The 15334-nt window shown below is 41.1% G+C and overlaps 1 protein-coding gene across 6 annotated transcripts in view; it reads right to left on the bottom strand.

Annotated features, from left to right (window-relative positions):
• LOC117993157 (solute carrier family 12 member 9) overlaps positions 1-15334 on the bottom strand; it is a 30875-nt gene that overhangs the window by 12595 nt on the left and 2946 nt on the right. For all 6 annotated transcript variants that reach the window (XR_011238101.1, XM_034980903.2, XM_069506532.1 and 3 more), the window contains exons 2-14: positions 14282-14416; positions 13081-13203; positions 12185-12319; positions 11383-11517; positions 10670-10872; positions 9322-9526; positions 8192-8371; positions 7582-7671; positions 4829-4944; positions 3375-3460; positions 2633-2834; positions 879-1010; positions 55-162 (exon numbers count right to left, since the gene is read on the bottom strand). Coding sequence is in view for 5 of the 6 variants with exons in the window: in XM_069506532.1 (XP_069362633.1) it covers positions 55-162; positions 879-1010; positions 2633-2834; positions 3375-3460; positions 4829-4944; positions 7582-7671; positions 8192-8371; positions 9322-9526; positions 10670-10872; positions 11383-11517; positions 12185-12319; positions 13081-13203; positions 14282-14416 (1850 nt within the window). In the remaining variant the exon portion in view is untranslated. The remainder of the gene's footprint in view (positions 1-54; positions 163-878; positions 1011-2632; positions 2835-3374; positions 3461-4828; positions 4945-7581; positions 7672-8191; positions 8372-9321; positions 9527-10669; positions 10873-11382; positions 11518-12184; positions 12320-13080; positions 13204-14281; positions 14417-15334) is intronic.

Here is a 15334-nt window from a genome sequence, read left to right on the forward strand (position 1 = left end):
CTAGTCACATTGAAGTTCTCACTTCAATAATACTGTTTTTGAGATTCTCCTTACCTTAAGATGGTCGATCAACTTGAGCCAATATTTGTGTTCATCTGCCAATGGATCACCACTGCCATCCAACTGGCCAACCCTTACATGACCAATCACGAAGAGACCACCCTGGAAAATATTACATAGTCAAAGTCAAAGTCAAAGTCAAATGATTTATTCAAAATAGGTAATAAATTACTCTTTTTGATGGTCAGATGTCGGATTTGTAAGATATAGTGGTGGTAATTATTACGCAAACGTAAAACTAAAGCTACGAGGGTTCCAAACGCGCCCAGGTCTGAGAAGAGCCCACAACAAACTCAGCCTCATACTTTTAAAATCATTGCTTGTTTTGTATCAGTACTCGTATTATAAATGCGAAAGTGTGTTTGTTGGTTTGTCCTTCAATTACGCCGTAATAAAGCAACAGATCGATGTGATTAAAGACTTGAAGTGATGTAGGCTAATTTTTATTCCGGGAAATCAACGAATTTCCCGGGATTACATCCCTCTTCAGATTTCCACGAGATTTTTAAAACCTATATCCATGCAGACGAAGACACGGGCATCAGCTAGTACGTCTATAAAAGAAAGAGTAGGGAATTTTTCTGGAAATATCTTACAACTAGCGTATGCTCGCGACTACGTCCGCGTGCACTACTCAAATTTCACCCCCTTAGGGGTTGAATTTTCAAAAATCCTTTTTAAGCCGATGCATACGTCATAATAGGTATCTGCATGCCAAATTTCAGCCCGATCCGTCCAGTAGTTTGAGCTGTGCGTTGATAGATCAATCAGTCAGTCAGTCAGTCACCTTTTCCTTTTATATATTTAGATTACCTCACCTTTTTTTGATCGTTGACGAAGTCTATCAAGGGTGCAGCTTGTCTGGGAGACCCTATAAGTAACAGCATCTGAGGTCTCCAGAACTTCACGTGCTCCCGACGAGGGTCCAATAGGAGGAGGTATTTTCGAACCTGAAAATAAAAACCAGATCATCATCATGATAAACCCATTGCCGGCTCACTACAGAGCACGAGTCTCCTCTCAGAGTGAGAAGAGTTTTGAGTCCCAGGACATTAAAGTAACGAACTAATGCGCGGCGGAAAGAAATATTTGGTGTCGTAAATAGGTGTTTCAATCACCCACTGCGCAAGTACAAGGTGTTTTACCTGATGGAAGATGAGTGCCTGGCTCAGACTTCCCCACTTCGGTTCGCTCGCGGCCGGTGATAACAGATGTAGTGCGATAACCAGAGAGCACGCCAGAGCCACTGCGCATGCGTACGCGGGCCACAGCGCGAATATCACTACACAGCCCACTAGTCCCAGCAGTGAACTTAGTCACAAGAAGTGTACTTGCTCGCACACACATGCAAAAATGATCATAACCTGTTACGCACTGCGCTAGTTTGGGACGAATTTCCTCTTCAGGGACTAGATGGCGCTACTGTACTACCCATGTAACCCATGTATAGTGAAAACTTCCAAAACAAAACAGATGGACCAGTTGAGTCCCAGAACATAAGTGACGAATTAATGCGCGGCGGAAATAAATATTTGGTGTCGTAAATAGGTGTTTAAATCACCCACTGCGCAAGTACAAGGTGTGTTACCTGATGGAAGATGAGTGCCTGGCTCAGACTTCCCCACTTCGGTTCGCTCGCGGCCGGTGATAACAGATGTAGTGCGATAACCAGAGAGCAGCACGCCAGTGCCACTGCGCATGCGTACGCGGGCCACAGCGCGAATATCACAACACAGCCCACTAGTCCCAGCAGTGAACTTAGTCACAAGAAGTGTACTTGCTCGCAGACATGCAACAATGATCATAGTCTGTCACGCACTGCGCTAGTTTGGGACGAATTTCCTCTTCAGGGACTAGATGGCGCTACTGTATCTTCAATCACGCACTATGAAGCCTGAATCGCGCTAACGAAGTTTTTACTACCCATGTAACCCATGTATAGTGGAAACTTCCAAAACAAAACAGATGGACCAGTTGAGTCCCAGAACATAAGTGACGAACTAATGCGCGGCGGAAATAAATATTTGGTGTCGTAAAGAGGTGCTTCAATCACCCACTGCGCAAGTACAAGGTGTTTTACCTGATGGAAGATGAGTGCCTGGCTCAGACTTCCCCACTTCGGTTCGCTCGCGGCCGGTGATAACAGATGTAGTGCGATAACCAGAGAGCAGCACGCCAGTGCCACTGCGCATGCGTACGCGGGCCACAGCGCGAATATCACAACACAGCCCACTAGTCCCAGCAGTGAACTTAGTCACAAGAAGTGTACTTGCTCGCAGACATGCAACAATGATCATAGTCTGTCACGCACTGCGCTAGTTTGGGACGAATTTCCTCTTCAGGGACTAGATGGCGCTACTGTATCTTCAATCACGCACTATGAAGCCTGAATCGCGCTAACGAAGTTTTTACTACCCATGTAACCCATGTATAGTGGAAACTTCCAAAACAAAACAGATGGACCAGTTGAGTCCCAGAACATAAGTGACGAACTAATGCGCGGCGGAAATAAATATTTGGTGTCGTAAAGAGGTGCTTCAATCACCCACTGCGCAAGTACAAGGTGTTTTACCTGATGGAAGATGAGTGCCTGGCTCAGACTTCCCCACTTCGGTTCGCTTGCGGCCGGTGATAACAGATGTAGTGCGATAACCAGAGAGCAGCACGCCAGTGCCACTGCGCACGCGTACGCGGGCCGCAGCGCGAATATCAACGCCGCACAGCCCACTAGTCCCAGCAGTGAAGTTAGCCATGAGAAGTGTTTGAAGGTAGGTCTGCAAAAATATACCTAGTCAGTACCCTTATTACACATGCGAAAGTGTGTTTGTTTGTTGGTTTGTTCTTCAATCACGTCGCAACGGTGCCACGGATTGACGTGATGGGTATAGATAAAGACCTGGAGAGTGACATATGCTACTTTTTATCCCGGAAAATCAAAGAGTTCCCACGGGATTTTTTAAAACCTAATTCCACGCGGACGAAGTCGCGGGCATCAGCTAGAATACAATCGGGAATAGGGAATAATAACATGGCTCATAGGTATTGATTATTTTTTAAATCTTTTAGGACGTTTTTGCCAACCTCAATCGCAAATAAATCAACCCTAATGTATAATGACGCTTAGATTTCATTTATTTTGTTATTACATGACTGCCCATTACTTTTGAGTTCGTTTTATTCGCTAACTGCGTCTGCTAAAAAAAATTTTACATGTATTTTCTCTGTGTACAGTAAAATGAAGCTCGCTTCGCTCGCATTTATTACTATAGTTTGGTTTACACGTACAATTTACTTCACATGATAAAGAAACTTACCTAAAATTAGGAGCGGAAGCGAGATCCAGTCCAAGGCAAGCCAGATTTATCGCAAAGTAACTTGTCATAAATAGCACCGAATTCACCTAAAACCAATGCAATGTTCATAATAAGACAATAAACTCTCTCACACATAGACGCCTGCACGTGCCATGGACCATGGACTTGCAAACCTATCATATTTACCTGCTCAAATACTTTATTTACCTAGTCTATACTTCTATACTAATAATATAAAGAGGTAATGTAGTTAAGTTTGTTTGTAGGGGATAATCTCTGGAACTACTGAACCGATTTTGAAAATTCTTTCACCAATAGAAAGTTACATTATTCCTGAGTGACATAGACTATATTATATACACGCGGGCGATGCCGCGGGGATCAGCTAGTGCTAAATATAGCTATAAGATGCAGACACATTTATGCTGTACCTATTATAAGGATATATCGTGATGTTATGTTCATGGAAGGGCTCTAATATTTAAAAAAAAAAAACAATTTTTATACTTGGCAACACCGCATATAATAGGACAGCGTGACACTTCACAAGATGGCGGCGTTAGTTCCAATTTTGGCCACGCGCCAAGACAGCCATGTCGCACTGTGCTCAGTTATGCGCTATACCTATAGTATTGGAGCCTTCAGAGGCGGATTATCCCTAGGGCAAACTAGGCACGTGCCTAGGGGCGCGAGGTTACGAAGGGGCGCGCGCGATCATGTAGAATTCCATTACATGGCCTACCTAATTATCCCTACTAAGTAGCCTACTAAGTACTTACTACGTATCTTCCCCTACTAAGTTTTTGTTTTTGTGAATGACTAAGCTGTTGGTAAACCCAATAAAGAAAATAAAAAAAGTATCTTGGAGTGACCGAAACTGCCTCTTCTTTAATATAGCAAACTACCAGCTATGCAATGAGACGATTCCTCGTTCTTTCGTAGTTAGTAAATTTTTTAATATAGAGGGGCGCCTATGAGATGTTTGCCTAGGGCACTCTTGACATTTAATCCGCCTCCTGCGCTCCGCCTCTGGAAGGTGGGAAAGTCATTTGTGGGAATGAGTGTAATATTTTATAATAAAATTCCACAAGCAATTTTAGACTTGCCTTTACACAAGTTTAAAAAATGTGTTAAAAGTATCCTCCTAAAAAAAGCATATTATACAGTCGCAGACTATGTAAACGATAAAAAAGCTTGGATTTGACTCGCTCCAGCAATGCACGGGGCTGCAATGGCTTGTATAGTACGGTATAATAACATTGTAAATTGAAAAATTAAAAAGAGCAACCGCCGAGTTTCTTGCTGGTTCTTCTCGGTAGGAACGGCATTTCGAACCAGTGGTAAATTAAAACTACCTGACTATTCATAAGCACTTTTAAAAAGTTTACATGAAAAAAAAAACATTATATTATATTCTATTCTATTCTATTCCTCTAGATAGCAAAATAGCTAACCTGTGCAATAGCATTGAGCGATCCAGCCATGATACCAACTTGCACCAGCAGCCACGAAGCTATCACAGCCAGCACCGGGTTGCCCGACCTCGACACCATGGGACGGAGGAGAAAACCTGATGGAATTTACGGGACGTTACAGTTCTTGCAATTCACGAAGGCGAGTGGCTCATGCTTGTGTTTAATTCGTATCGGTATAAGTAACGTACACTGAATGTGTGCGTTTGCGAGCGACCGATTGGTCCGACATGCACGCACATTTACGCAATGCCCATGTACACGACGTAACCACAAGTAAATTCCACTCGCCTTCGTGAATTGCAAGAACTGTAAAAATCTTAGAACATACCTTATCCATTTAAACAATAAAAAAACCGGCTAAGTGCGAGTCAGGCTCGCGCAACGAGGGTTCCGTACTACAGTCGTATTTTTTCGACATTTCGCACGATAATACAAAAACTATGATGCATAAAAATAAATTAAAATCTGTTTTAGAATGCTACTTGATATAGTTATCTTATTTTGAAAATTGAAAATACTAATTTTAGTTCATGACCACAATTGAATTTTTTTTTGTGTGATCTAACCACAAATTCTCGATTTTCAGATTTTTCCCCTAGTGTCTGCTATAAGACCTACCTACCTGCCTTTCATGATTCCAGGTGAACGTGTGGGTCTTGACAGACAGACAACAAAGTGATAAGGGTTCGGTTTTTCCTTTTGAGGTACGGAACCCTAAAAAATACGAAGGTGTTGTAGTCTGTCCTTCTGTATGTTACCTTTTCATGACCGCTTAAGAGTGCTCCCCATGGTCACTTAAGTCGAGTGTGAGAGCATGATATTGCAATCAACTTATGGGCGGAACAAATTCAAGAGCGAGATGAGTAATTTGTAAACAATAGAGCCTCAATAGCTCAACCGGTAAAGGAGTGGACTGAAAACCAAAAGGTCGACGGTTCAAATCCCGCCCGTTGCACTATTGTCGTACCTACTCCTAGCACAAGCCTGACGCTTAGTTGGAGAGGAAAGGGGAATATTAGTCATTTAACATGGCTAATATTATTTAAAAAAAAAACGCTTATGGACGGTATGGTATTACTACGTTAATTTTCTGCAAATTAACCAACATTTTTTTAAAAACGCATTTGAAATTATTATTAAGTAAAGTTTGCCAAGCCAACAGTTTTCAAAAGCAATTTTGTAGCTTATTTATTACACACGAAGTTTCAAGGGTCATAAGCATAACGTTCAAAATGAATACTTTTTTCTATATTTATTTATTTACTAGCAGTTGCCCGCGACTTCGTCCGCGTAAAATTTCTGGCTTCTCATGAGATCTGAAGTTTTCCCGCTGCAAAAGGCCTCACTTACCTACTCACTCAGTCTCGCCTTAAGGCACGGAACCCAGAATACCTAAATGCCAATTTTCATATCCCTAATTTCAAAAACATAGGAGTTTCATATAACTTTTCAACCCTCATTTCACCCCTTAGGGGGGGAATTTGGTTAGATCCATTCTTATCTGATACGTAACCCCTAGAAAGAACCTACGTTTCAAATTTCAAGTAAAAATAACAATAGTTAAACTTTTTCTATAAAAACTTTTCCCCCCCATTTTACCACCCTTAAGGGGGAATTTCCCAAATTGACTTATACAGATTTTTATGATTTAAAGCTAATAACGTTATTGTCGAACTTCATGTTTCTAACTTCAAAAACTTACTTAAAATAGGACTTTCATACAACCTTCGACCCGAATTTTTCAAAACCGTTTCTTAGCTGACACCTACGTCCTAGAATGAACCTACCTTTCAAATTTCAAGTTTGTAGGCTTTATAGTTCCTGAGATTTCGAGATTAGTCAGTCAGTCAGTCAGTGAGTGAGTGGTATTTCTCTTTTATATATTTAGATAATGGAGAGATAAATCGATATCTGGCTCAATCGAGTAAACAAATTATAAATTAATAGGCGTAGGTAATACGTTTGTACGGAGAAACGTAAACGAAGTTAAACGTAACCAATTTTGATGTTTGATACAAAGATAGCTAGTATCTCGGAGATGCACAATTGGACATAGGCTACTTTTCTTTTCCGAAAACTCCGCACGCGGACGAAATCGCGAGCTTCATCTAGTATGTGACGAGGAAGTCACAGGCAGCCTGGGAACAGCGCGCCGGGGAAGCATCTCGGAGGCTCCACGACCGAACACACCACCGACCTCCGCCGATCTCCGCCGAGCGATCACACCACCGAGTAGGCCACGCCCCCCAGACTATAAATAGGGCAACGTCCACGAGTTCACGACAGTCTCTCGGCGCCTTCGCCCACTACGGCCGGTGTGATTACCCTCGCTGCTCGGCCGGGTGAAGAGGTTGAGAGACTCCGGTAGCATCAAGCACCGTCCGTTCCCCCCCGCGCGTCTCACTCCCCTCCGCCGTCCGCGACGCGATCCGCGTTATATGCCTGCCGCCGGTACTCGCGTACCGATGTCCGTGTTTAGTAAATCCTCCCGCCGTATCTAGAATTGTAGCCTAATATAAGCGGTCATGTAAATTAACTGTTCTGTAAGGTAACTTTAATAATTAGAAGTGAATAAATGATTATGTTTGTGTGCGATTCGTGTTTGCTTTAGAGATCTCCCGATCAGTCGAAGTCAGGTATAATTCCTATCTCATGTACGTAGTAAGGACGCTGCCAACCTCAACCTCCTTGCTACGTTACAAGTATTATATGAAACAAATTGTTTTACTTACCAAAAATATTATCTTTCGCTAGAGCTTCCAATACTCTCGATGCACCAATCAAGTTCGACAGACCAGCTGAAAACGTTGCAGTCAGCATTCCTGGAAAATACGGTACAGTTAAAATCAAAGCAAAGACCCAATAGGTCGTCTCCTGCTTGCCTCGAAGAGTCCGTTTTTAAGCCGTCGCTCCCGACATTATCACTTCTTTTTTTTTTAATAGATATAGCGAGCAAACGAGCAGGCACCTGATGTTAAGTGATTACCGCCGCCCATGAACATTTGCAGTACCAGAGGAACCGCCGATGCGATGCCGGCCTTTGAGGAATTTGTTCTTGCTTCCTTTTCAGGGTTCCGTATCCGCAGGGGGCCGCTGTCCGTCTGCCTGTCAGCGGGTTGTATCTCGGGAACCGCAATAGATAGAGTTGAAATTTTCACAGAATATGTATTTCTATTGCCGCTATAACAACAAATACTTAATAAAATTTCAAAATGGCCATGAAAATTTAAAAAAAAATAAGTGTTATTTACCAACGCGACGTATGACAACCCGGTGAATAGCAGAGCGGCCAATGTTCCTAGAGGTATACTTTTGTGGTGTATATAGAAAACTACTGCTTACCCACAGCTATGAAGGGTGGCCATACGTTAATAGGCAGCAAATACACGTAGTTGTTCTGCAACAGTTCCCGAGAACACGTGGCCGCTGTCAACACTACCAACGCGGCGTATGACAACCCGGTGAATAGCAGAGCGGCCAATGTCCCTAGAGGTATACTTTTGGAGGGACTCTTCAGTTCGCCTGGAAAACAAAGTCAAATCATTAAGAAGGCAGCGACGGATGAGTTGCCATATAATCTTAATACCAATATAATTTGTAATTGGAGAATATCTCCAATCTATTATGTGGTTATTTGGAATCAATATATATATTGATTATAAATATATATATATATATAAATATATATATATATATTTACCGCGGAGCCCACGAATAAATATTTTCAAAATACTTTTCTAAAATGAAATGTAAGCGAATTGCGTTTTGTATATTTTTACGACATGAACGACATGTCTTCTTCCTATTTGTTTCATATTAATACCAACGATATCTTAGGCGCTAGGCGCGTAGGAACATGGTTTATATTGTTAAGTTACAGAATAACAACACGATGTGAAAAACACGACAAGTTTTCATTCATCATTTTTGCTATTCACGGAACTAGACCAAATCTATCTTAAATATATAAAAGGAAAAGGTGACTGGTGACTGACTGACTGATCTATCAACGCACAGCTCAAACTACTGGACGGATAGCGCTGAAATTCGGCATGCAGATAGCTATTATGACGTAGGCATCCGCTAAGAAAGGATTTTTCAAAATTCAACCCCTAAAGGGGTAAAATAGGGTTTTGAAGTTTGTATGAAAGTCAGTCAGTTTTGAAGTTAGAAGTTTCAAGTTTTGTAGTTAATATTTTTGCAATTAGCAGTATGACATATTTTATGTTAAAATCTCATTGTGAAAGATCAACTCTTAGTGTAAAATAGGGGTTTAAATTTTGTTTACTCCACGCGGACGAAGTCGCGGGCATAAGCTAGTCCATTATAAATTGTAAACGCTAAACATGCAATCCCGCAAGCTCAATGTTAATGTGTGATCACACACACTACTAGCCCAACATTGTATTTACGGTGTCGGGTTGTTCCGTATTCACCCTATGACGTACCACCCCAAACATTTTTTTTCTTACCACTCATATTAGCCCCAGCCATGACACCAGTGACTCCAGTAAAGAGCACGCCAAATACAGAAGCGAAGTCTACCAGCTCGCCGCTAGCGGTGGTATAGTCACGAGCATATTCCGAGTACAGGTTCTGTTTCAAGGTTACCGAGCTCAAGCCCGTGTAGGAGAAGTTTGTCGCGTTCACCAGGGTATTTGTGTCCGGTCTGTCTATCTGTAACGGAGAAAACTAGATAGTGGCTCTGATTCTCTAGTCTCTCTCTAAACTAAATTTAGAGTATCTGCATCCTTTTCTTTTTGCTAAATGCTAAAAAAGGAACGGAACATGACTTTCACATTTAAAGACTCTAAATTTTAGTGCACAATACAAATTTAAACAGTAGGTTCGCGAGTGCGTGCTAAAATCACGAGTTTTACCATCTAAAAATTAAATTTAAAACCGTCAAACTGTGTCTGTCCTTTTCATATTACATTAGTAAGAAGAGCATGCGAATACTCTAAAATTAGGTTGTGCTCAGAATTAGCCCCATTTTGTATCGATATTATTGTAAAAAATTCATCATGGAACCAAGTTGCTTGTTGTTTGCGAGTTTACTAAGCTAAGTTTGCTATGATCCGCTGAAGCAGACAACTCGGTATGGTACAACATACAGCATACAGACTTGATGCTAAGTTTTGCAATTGTGCATTGTAAGGTCTACATCTCCTGTGGATGCTTCGGTGTCGGAGCGAAACGTGCGTCGAGTCTCATTTGGGTTTTTTTTTTTTTTTTATAAATAAATAAAACGTTTATTTTTTAATCATCTAGTTACACACATACATGGATTTGATCTTGAACAATTTGCGTGCTTGTTGGAATAAGCATATACAATATTAAGAATAGAATAGAATAGAATGTTTTTTTATTCATGTAAACTTTTTTAAAGTGCTTATGAATAGTCAGGTAGTTTTAATTTACCACTGGTTCGGAATGCCGTTCCTACCGAGAAGAACCAGCAAGAAACTCGGCGGTTGCTCTTTTTAATTTTTCAATTTACAATGTTATTATACCGTACTATACAAGCCATTGCAGCCCCGTGCATTGCTGGAGCGAGTCAAATCCAAGCTTTTTTATCGTTTACATAGTCTGCGACTGTATAATATGCTTTTTTTAGGAGCATACTTTTAACACATTTTTTAAACTTGTGTAAAGGCAAGTCTAAAATTGCTTGTGGAATTTTATTATAAAATATTACACTCATTCAAGAGAAGAATGTTACAAGATCAAGAACTGGCTATCCTAGCTAGATTTTTAGATCTGTGTTTAGATTTGTGTCGGTGTAGTGTATCATTAGCTATGGCCGTCTGGGCCCATTACCTGTCCTGGCGCGGTGATGAAGAAGCTGAGGAAGGCGCTGAACAGACACACGACCGTCGTCACCCATATAGCCAGGCTTGTGCGTGCGAACAGAGACGCGCCCGCCAGAGAGACACTTAAGCCTGCCGCGTTTAGTGTGGAGCGGTATAGGAATCTGTACCAGTCCCCGTTTGGCAGGCCTGGACTGTCGCCTACTAGGTACCCTAGAAAATTAAATCAAGCTTCAGCCCAAAATCTTGTGTTAAACCATAGAATACGCAATAGTACCTCTCTTTGTCTCGTTCTCCTTCTGTCTCTCCCTCTCTCTCTGAGAGAGCTAATCAACGCTAATCGACGGCACCGATCAACATCAGGAGGGTTGAGGGACACACACACGCAACATCCCCACCCCGATTGCTATGTCGACCTCGAGTCGACATAGCTTCGCTCGAGTGAATTTAGGTTTTTTAAAAACCTAGTGCAAACACTTTGATTTTTTGAGAAGAAGATTTGTTTATCTCCAGGATGCAAGCTATCTCGGTATCAAATTTCGTCAAAATTAGTCAAAGTAGGTAGTGAAAAGCTAGCAGACAGATAGTCACACTTTCGCATTTATTATATTAGTGTAGAATATGCTCATGGGCGTCGGAAGGATATAATCAGTATGGGTCAATAATTCATTCGGCAGATTTTTTTATTAATTTATTAAAGTAATATTAAGATATTTTACTCACCGTTAGGTCCAAAATTGTCAACTAAAGCTTCTGTACACGCAGATATGCATAGAGCACTGGAAACTACGTTGGCGAAGAAGAATAATGTTCCTATAGCTCCGCCGAATTCAGGACCTAGGGTTCTGCTTATCATGACTGTCATTTTAGTTAACGAAACCAACGTTTTGTTATACTTGAGCTAATTTCACTAAAAAAAAAATTTCAATCAAAAAACATTTCAAGTTAGTCTATGCGAGGTTTTTCAGCTGCGCGATTGCGGTAGAATGACAGCTACAATGTCACGATCGCAATCACCTCTGATTGGTTGACGCTCGCTCACTATTGGCCACAATGCATTGCTGCAACAAGAATTGCAAAAATTCAGCCAATCACAACAATTGAGATTGTAATAATGATTGATGCGGGTTTCCCGCAATCGAGGTGCTGGATTTCAAAGTTTTGACATTGGCCAGACCTCTTGTGGCTCCCACTGAGATCAGTTTTGCCTGTGGATCCCCATTCAACGGATATTTTAGGATTTTTTATAGCAAATTGATTATTTTTGATTTGATAATAGAATAGAATAGAATAGAATGTTTTTTTATTCATGTAAACTTTTTAAAAGTGCTTATGAATAGTCAGGTTTAATTTACCACTGGTTCGGAATGCCGTTCCTACCGAGAAGAACCAGCAAGAAACTCGGCGGTTGCTCTTTTTAATTTTTCAATTTACAATGTTATTATACCGTACTATACAAGCCATTGCAGCCCCGTGCATTGCTGGAGCGAGTCACACCCAATCGATTATTTCAAAAAAAGGATACAGTAAACCCCTCCCCCCTCGACGGCTCCGTTGGTCGATATGGCGCATATCGACATGACGGTGAAGCCCACTATTAAATACGCCAGTCCGAATTGACCTAGAGTAACTAAGAGTCCGGCGTTTCCCACTAAGTAACCTGAAAAGACAAAAAAAAACTAAAGTTATCTTCTAAAAATATTACGAATCTAATTGTTTTTTTAATTAACATAATTAATTTATAAAAAAAAACGGTCAAGTGCGAGTCGGACTCGTACGCGAAGGGTTCCGCACTAACATAGAAGATATAATACGTTTATGTGCAACTCACAGACTGCGCCACTAACAAATTCACGATTATCGGATTTTTTTCCTTTACTTGTGCTATAAGACCTACTTACCTGACTTTTTCATGATTCTAGGTCAACGGGACACTTGTGATGCCTTATTCATGACACACACGACAGACAGGCAGACCTATAAGGATTCCTTTTTCCTTTTGAGGTACGAAACCGTAAAAATGAGTACATTATCAAATCATGATCAACCCATCGCCGGCTCGCTACAGAGTCTGGTCTCCTCTCAGATTGAGAAGGGTTTTGGCCATAGTCTACCTGGTCTACGCTGGCCATGTGCGGATTGCTAGACTTCACACACCTTTGAGAACATTATGGAGAACTCTCAGGTATGCAGGTTTTCTCACGATGTTTTCCTTCACCGTTAAAGCAAGTGACATTGAATTACTTAAAACGCACATAGCTCCGAAAAGTTAGAGGTGCGTGCCCGGGATCGAACCCCCGACCTCCGATTAGAAGGCGGACGTCCTAACAACTAGGCGGCTATCACGGCTTTAAAAAAGTACACCCGCCAAAAATCTACTTTCAGATGCATTCTACTATTATTAGAATAAAATATAGTTACCCATTCGTATAAAAACAAGCGCGCTGAACATGGATAGCACCACAGGGCAAAAGACGCCGGCGAAGGTGCCCACCTTCTTGACACCCGGCCGCTCGGACCTGAACTCTCCGAATTCCACATACCCTGGAATAGAATTCAATTGACGGACTTAGGTACAGAACACTTGTGGCTTTAGTTTTACGTAATTAATTATCATGTATCACCATTATCTTACAAATCCAGCAATTGACAACCAAAGTGAGAGGCTTTGGCCGTGGCTAGTTACCACGCTACTGGCAAAGCCGTGCGGCCAAGCGATTTAGCGTTCCGGAACGATGCCGCGTAGAAACGAAAGGGGTGTGGGTTTAATAAAAACTACCATACCCCTTCCAGGTTAGCCCGCTTCTATTTAAGACTGCATCATCACTTACCACCAGGTGAGATTGCAGTCAAGGGCTAACTTATAGCTAGACATTTTGTGGTAGGTATTATTCAGTTATTCACGGTACTTAACCGAAAAGGATTAGTCACAAAACAAATGCCACAACTAAAATGAATAATGAAGCAATCACCACTAGTATTTTTCTCGTCCATTGGGCGCGTGTTGACGAAACCGCATTTGTTATTACACTGATAGTCAGTATTGTACAAGATTAGCGAGTAATTCGAGTTGACCTCCAACAGATGTTTTACAGCAACCTTGAGGCTGGGTACAATGGCTTAGTGCTACTTTCTTGCAGAGACGTCGCGTCGTTCAACGCACTTATTGTTGCCCGAACTATCTGTGACTTGAAACTTGTGTGCGATGTAAACTCATCTGCAGTTTCTCTGGTGCTGCAAATGTTCATGGGCGGATCAACAAACAATTCCAACCTAGAGCGGTACTTCAGCGGTTTCAGAACATCGTACTAAGAGCAATCTCTGGAGCACCATGGGTTACACGGAATGATGAAATCCACAGATACTTAGAAATGCCAACAATCAGGAAGAGAACAAGTACCTATTACAAAAAGTACAAGCTTAGACTGGAAAAACACCCTGACACATTGCCACAGGAATTTCTTGTAAAAAACACCAACACTAAACGCCTTAAAAGATGGCACATACTAGAATTGGACGAGAGATGAACATACTCAACAATCTACAACACAAAAGGGGAGGATATTTACCGGAATACCCCCTAAATTCCCCCCAAAATCTGATTAAAAATGACATATTTTACCATCTCCAGGGGCTCTTGGGGGTGAAGATCTGCTAAATCTTAATCTTATCTTATGCATCAGTCCAGCTGTCGAGGAGTCATTCACACTCGGCGAGAGTGGATCCAAGGTATCCGCCATCTCTAAGGGCTTCGTCCCTGCAAATAAAATCATTTTAATTTCTATAAAAACTTTTACTTTTTAAACTCTTTAGGGGTGCTAAACAATTTTAAAAATTTTACTCAAAAACAATCGCAATAAAATTCAATTCTCACAGTCTATTATCTAAACTTAATATCATAAATTCGAAAGTGTGTCTAAATATTGTACATCGACCTTTAGAAAGAGGTAGCGGGTTTTCGTAGACCGTTGTCTCTGTCATTGAGACCAACAAAACGTCACATAGGTATGAGTGATAGAGACAAAGCTCTACAAAGCGGAAATTTCATTCTAAAGGTTGACGTACAATATTTCTTGCCGGCTACTGTATATTATTTTTTTTTTAAACATACCCGATGCAATTTTTTGAAGTTGTAACATAGTTTAACAAATTATAAATAGAAATAAGTAACTATCACCACTAATAATGGACAATACACTCTCAAGCAGGCAATGGTTAGAAATAATTACTTAAATAACACACAATTTATAATATGATTCAACCATCAACACAGAATTTGCAGTTTAATGTTCCTAGAATGTTAATGTTACATAAATATATGGAAAAAAAGTATACATCTGATTTCTTTTTTGTTCCAAATGCAAGCAGGCATGAAACCATGATTTATTTCTCTGTTACGTGATTCGTACAAACATGAACTATCAAATTTAATACCTACATAATATACTAGCAGATTTCCGGGACTTAGACTGTGTGGATCAGGGGTATTACGGATATTTGCATCCGCATCCGCAAATGCGGAACATCCGTATTGATTCAGACATCCGCATCCGCATCCGCGGATGTGAACTTCTAATAATCCGCATACGCATCCGCCTCCGCGGATGTCGAGATATTGGCATCCACAACAACCCTGGTGTGGATTTAGATTTATAAGGATCTTGTTGGAAATCCT

Source organism: Maniola hyperantus, chromosome 23 (assembly GCF_902806685.2).
Source record: "Maniola hyperantus chromosome 23, iAphHyp1.2, whole genome shotgun sequence".
In the NCBI taxonomy this organism is placed as follows: Eukaryota; Metazoa; Arthropoda; class Insecta; order Lepidoptera; family Nymphalidae; genus Maniola; species Maniola hyperantus.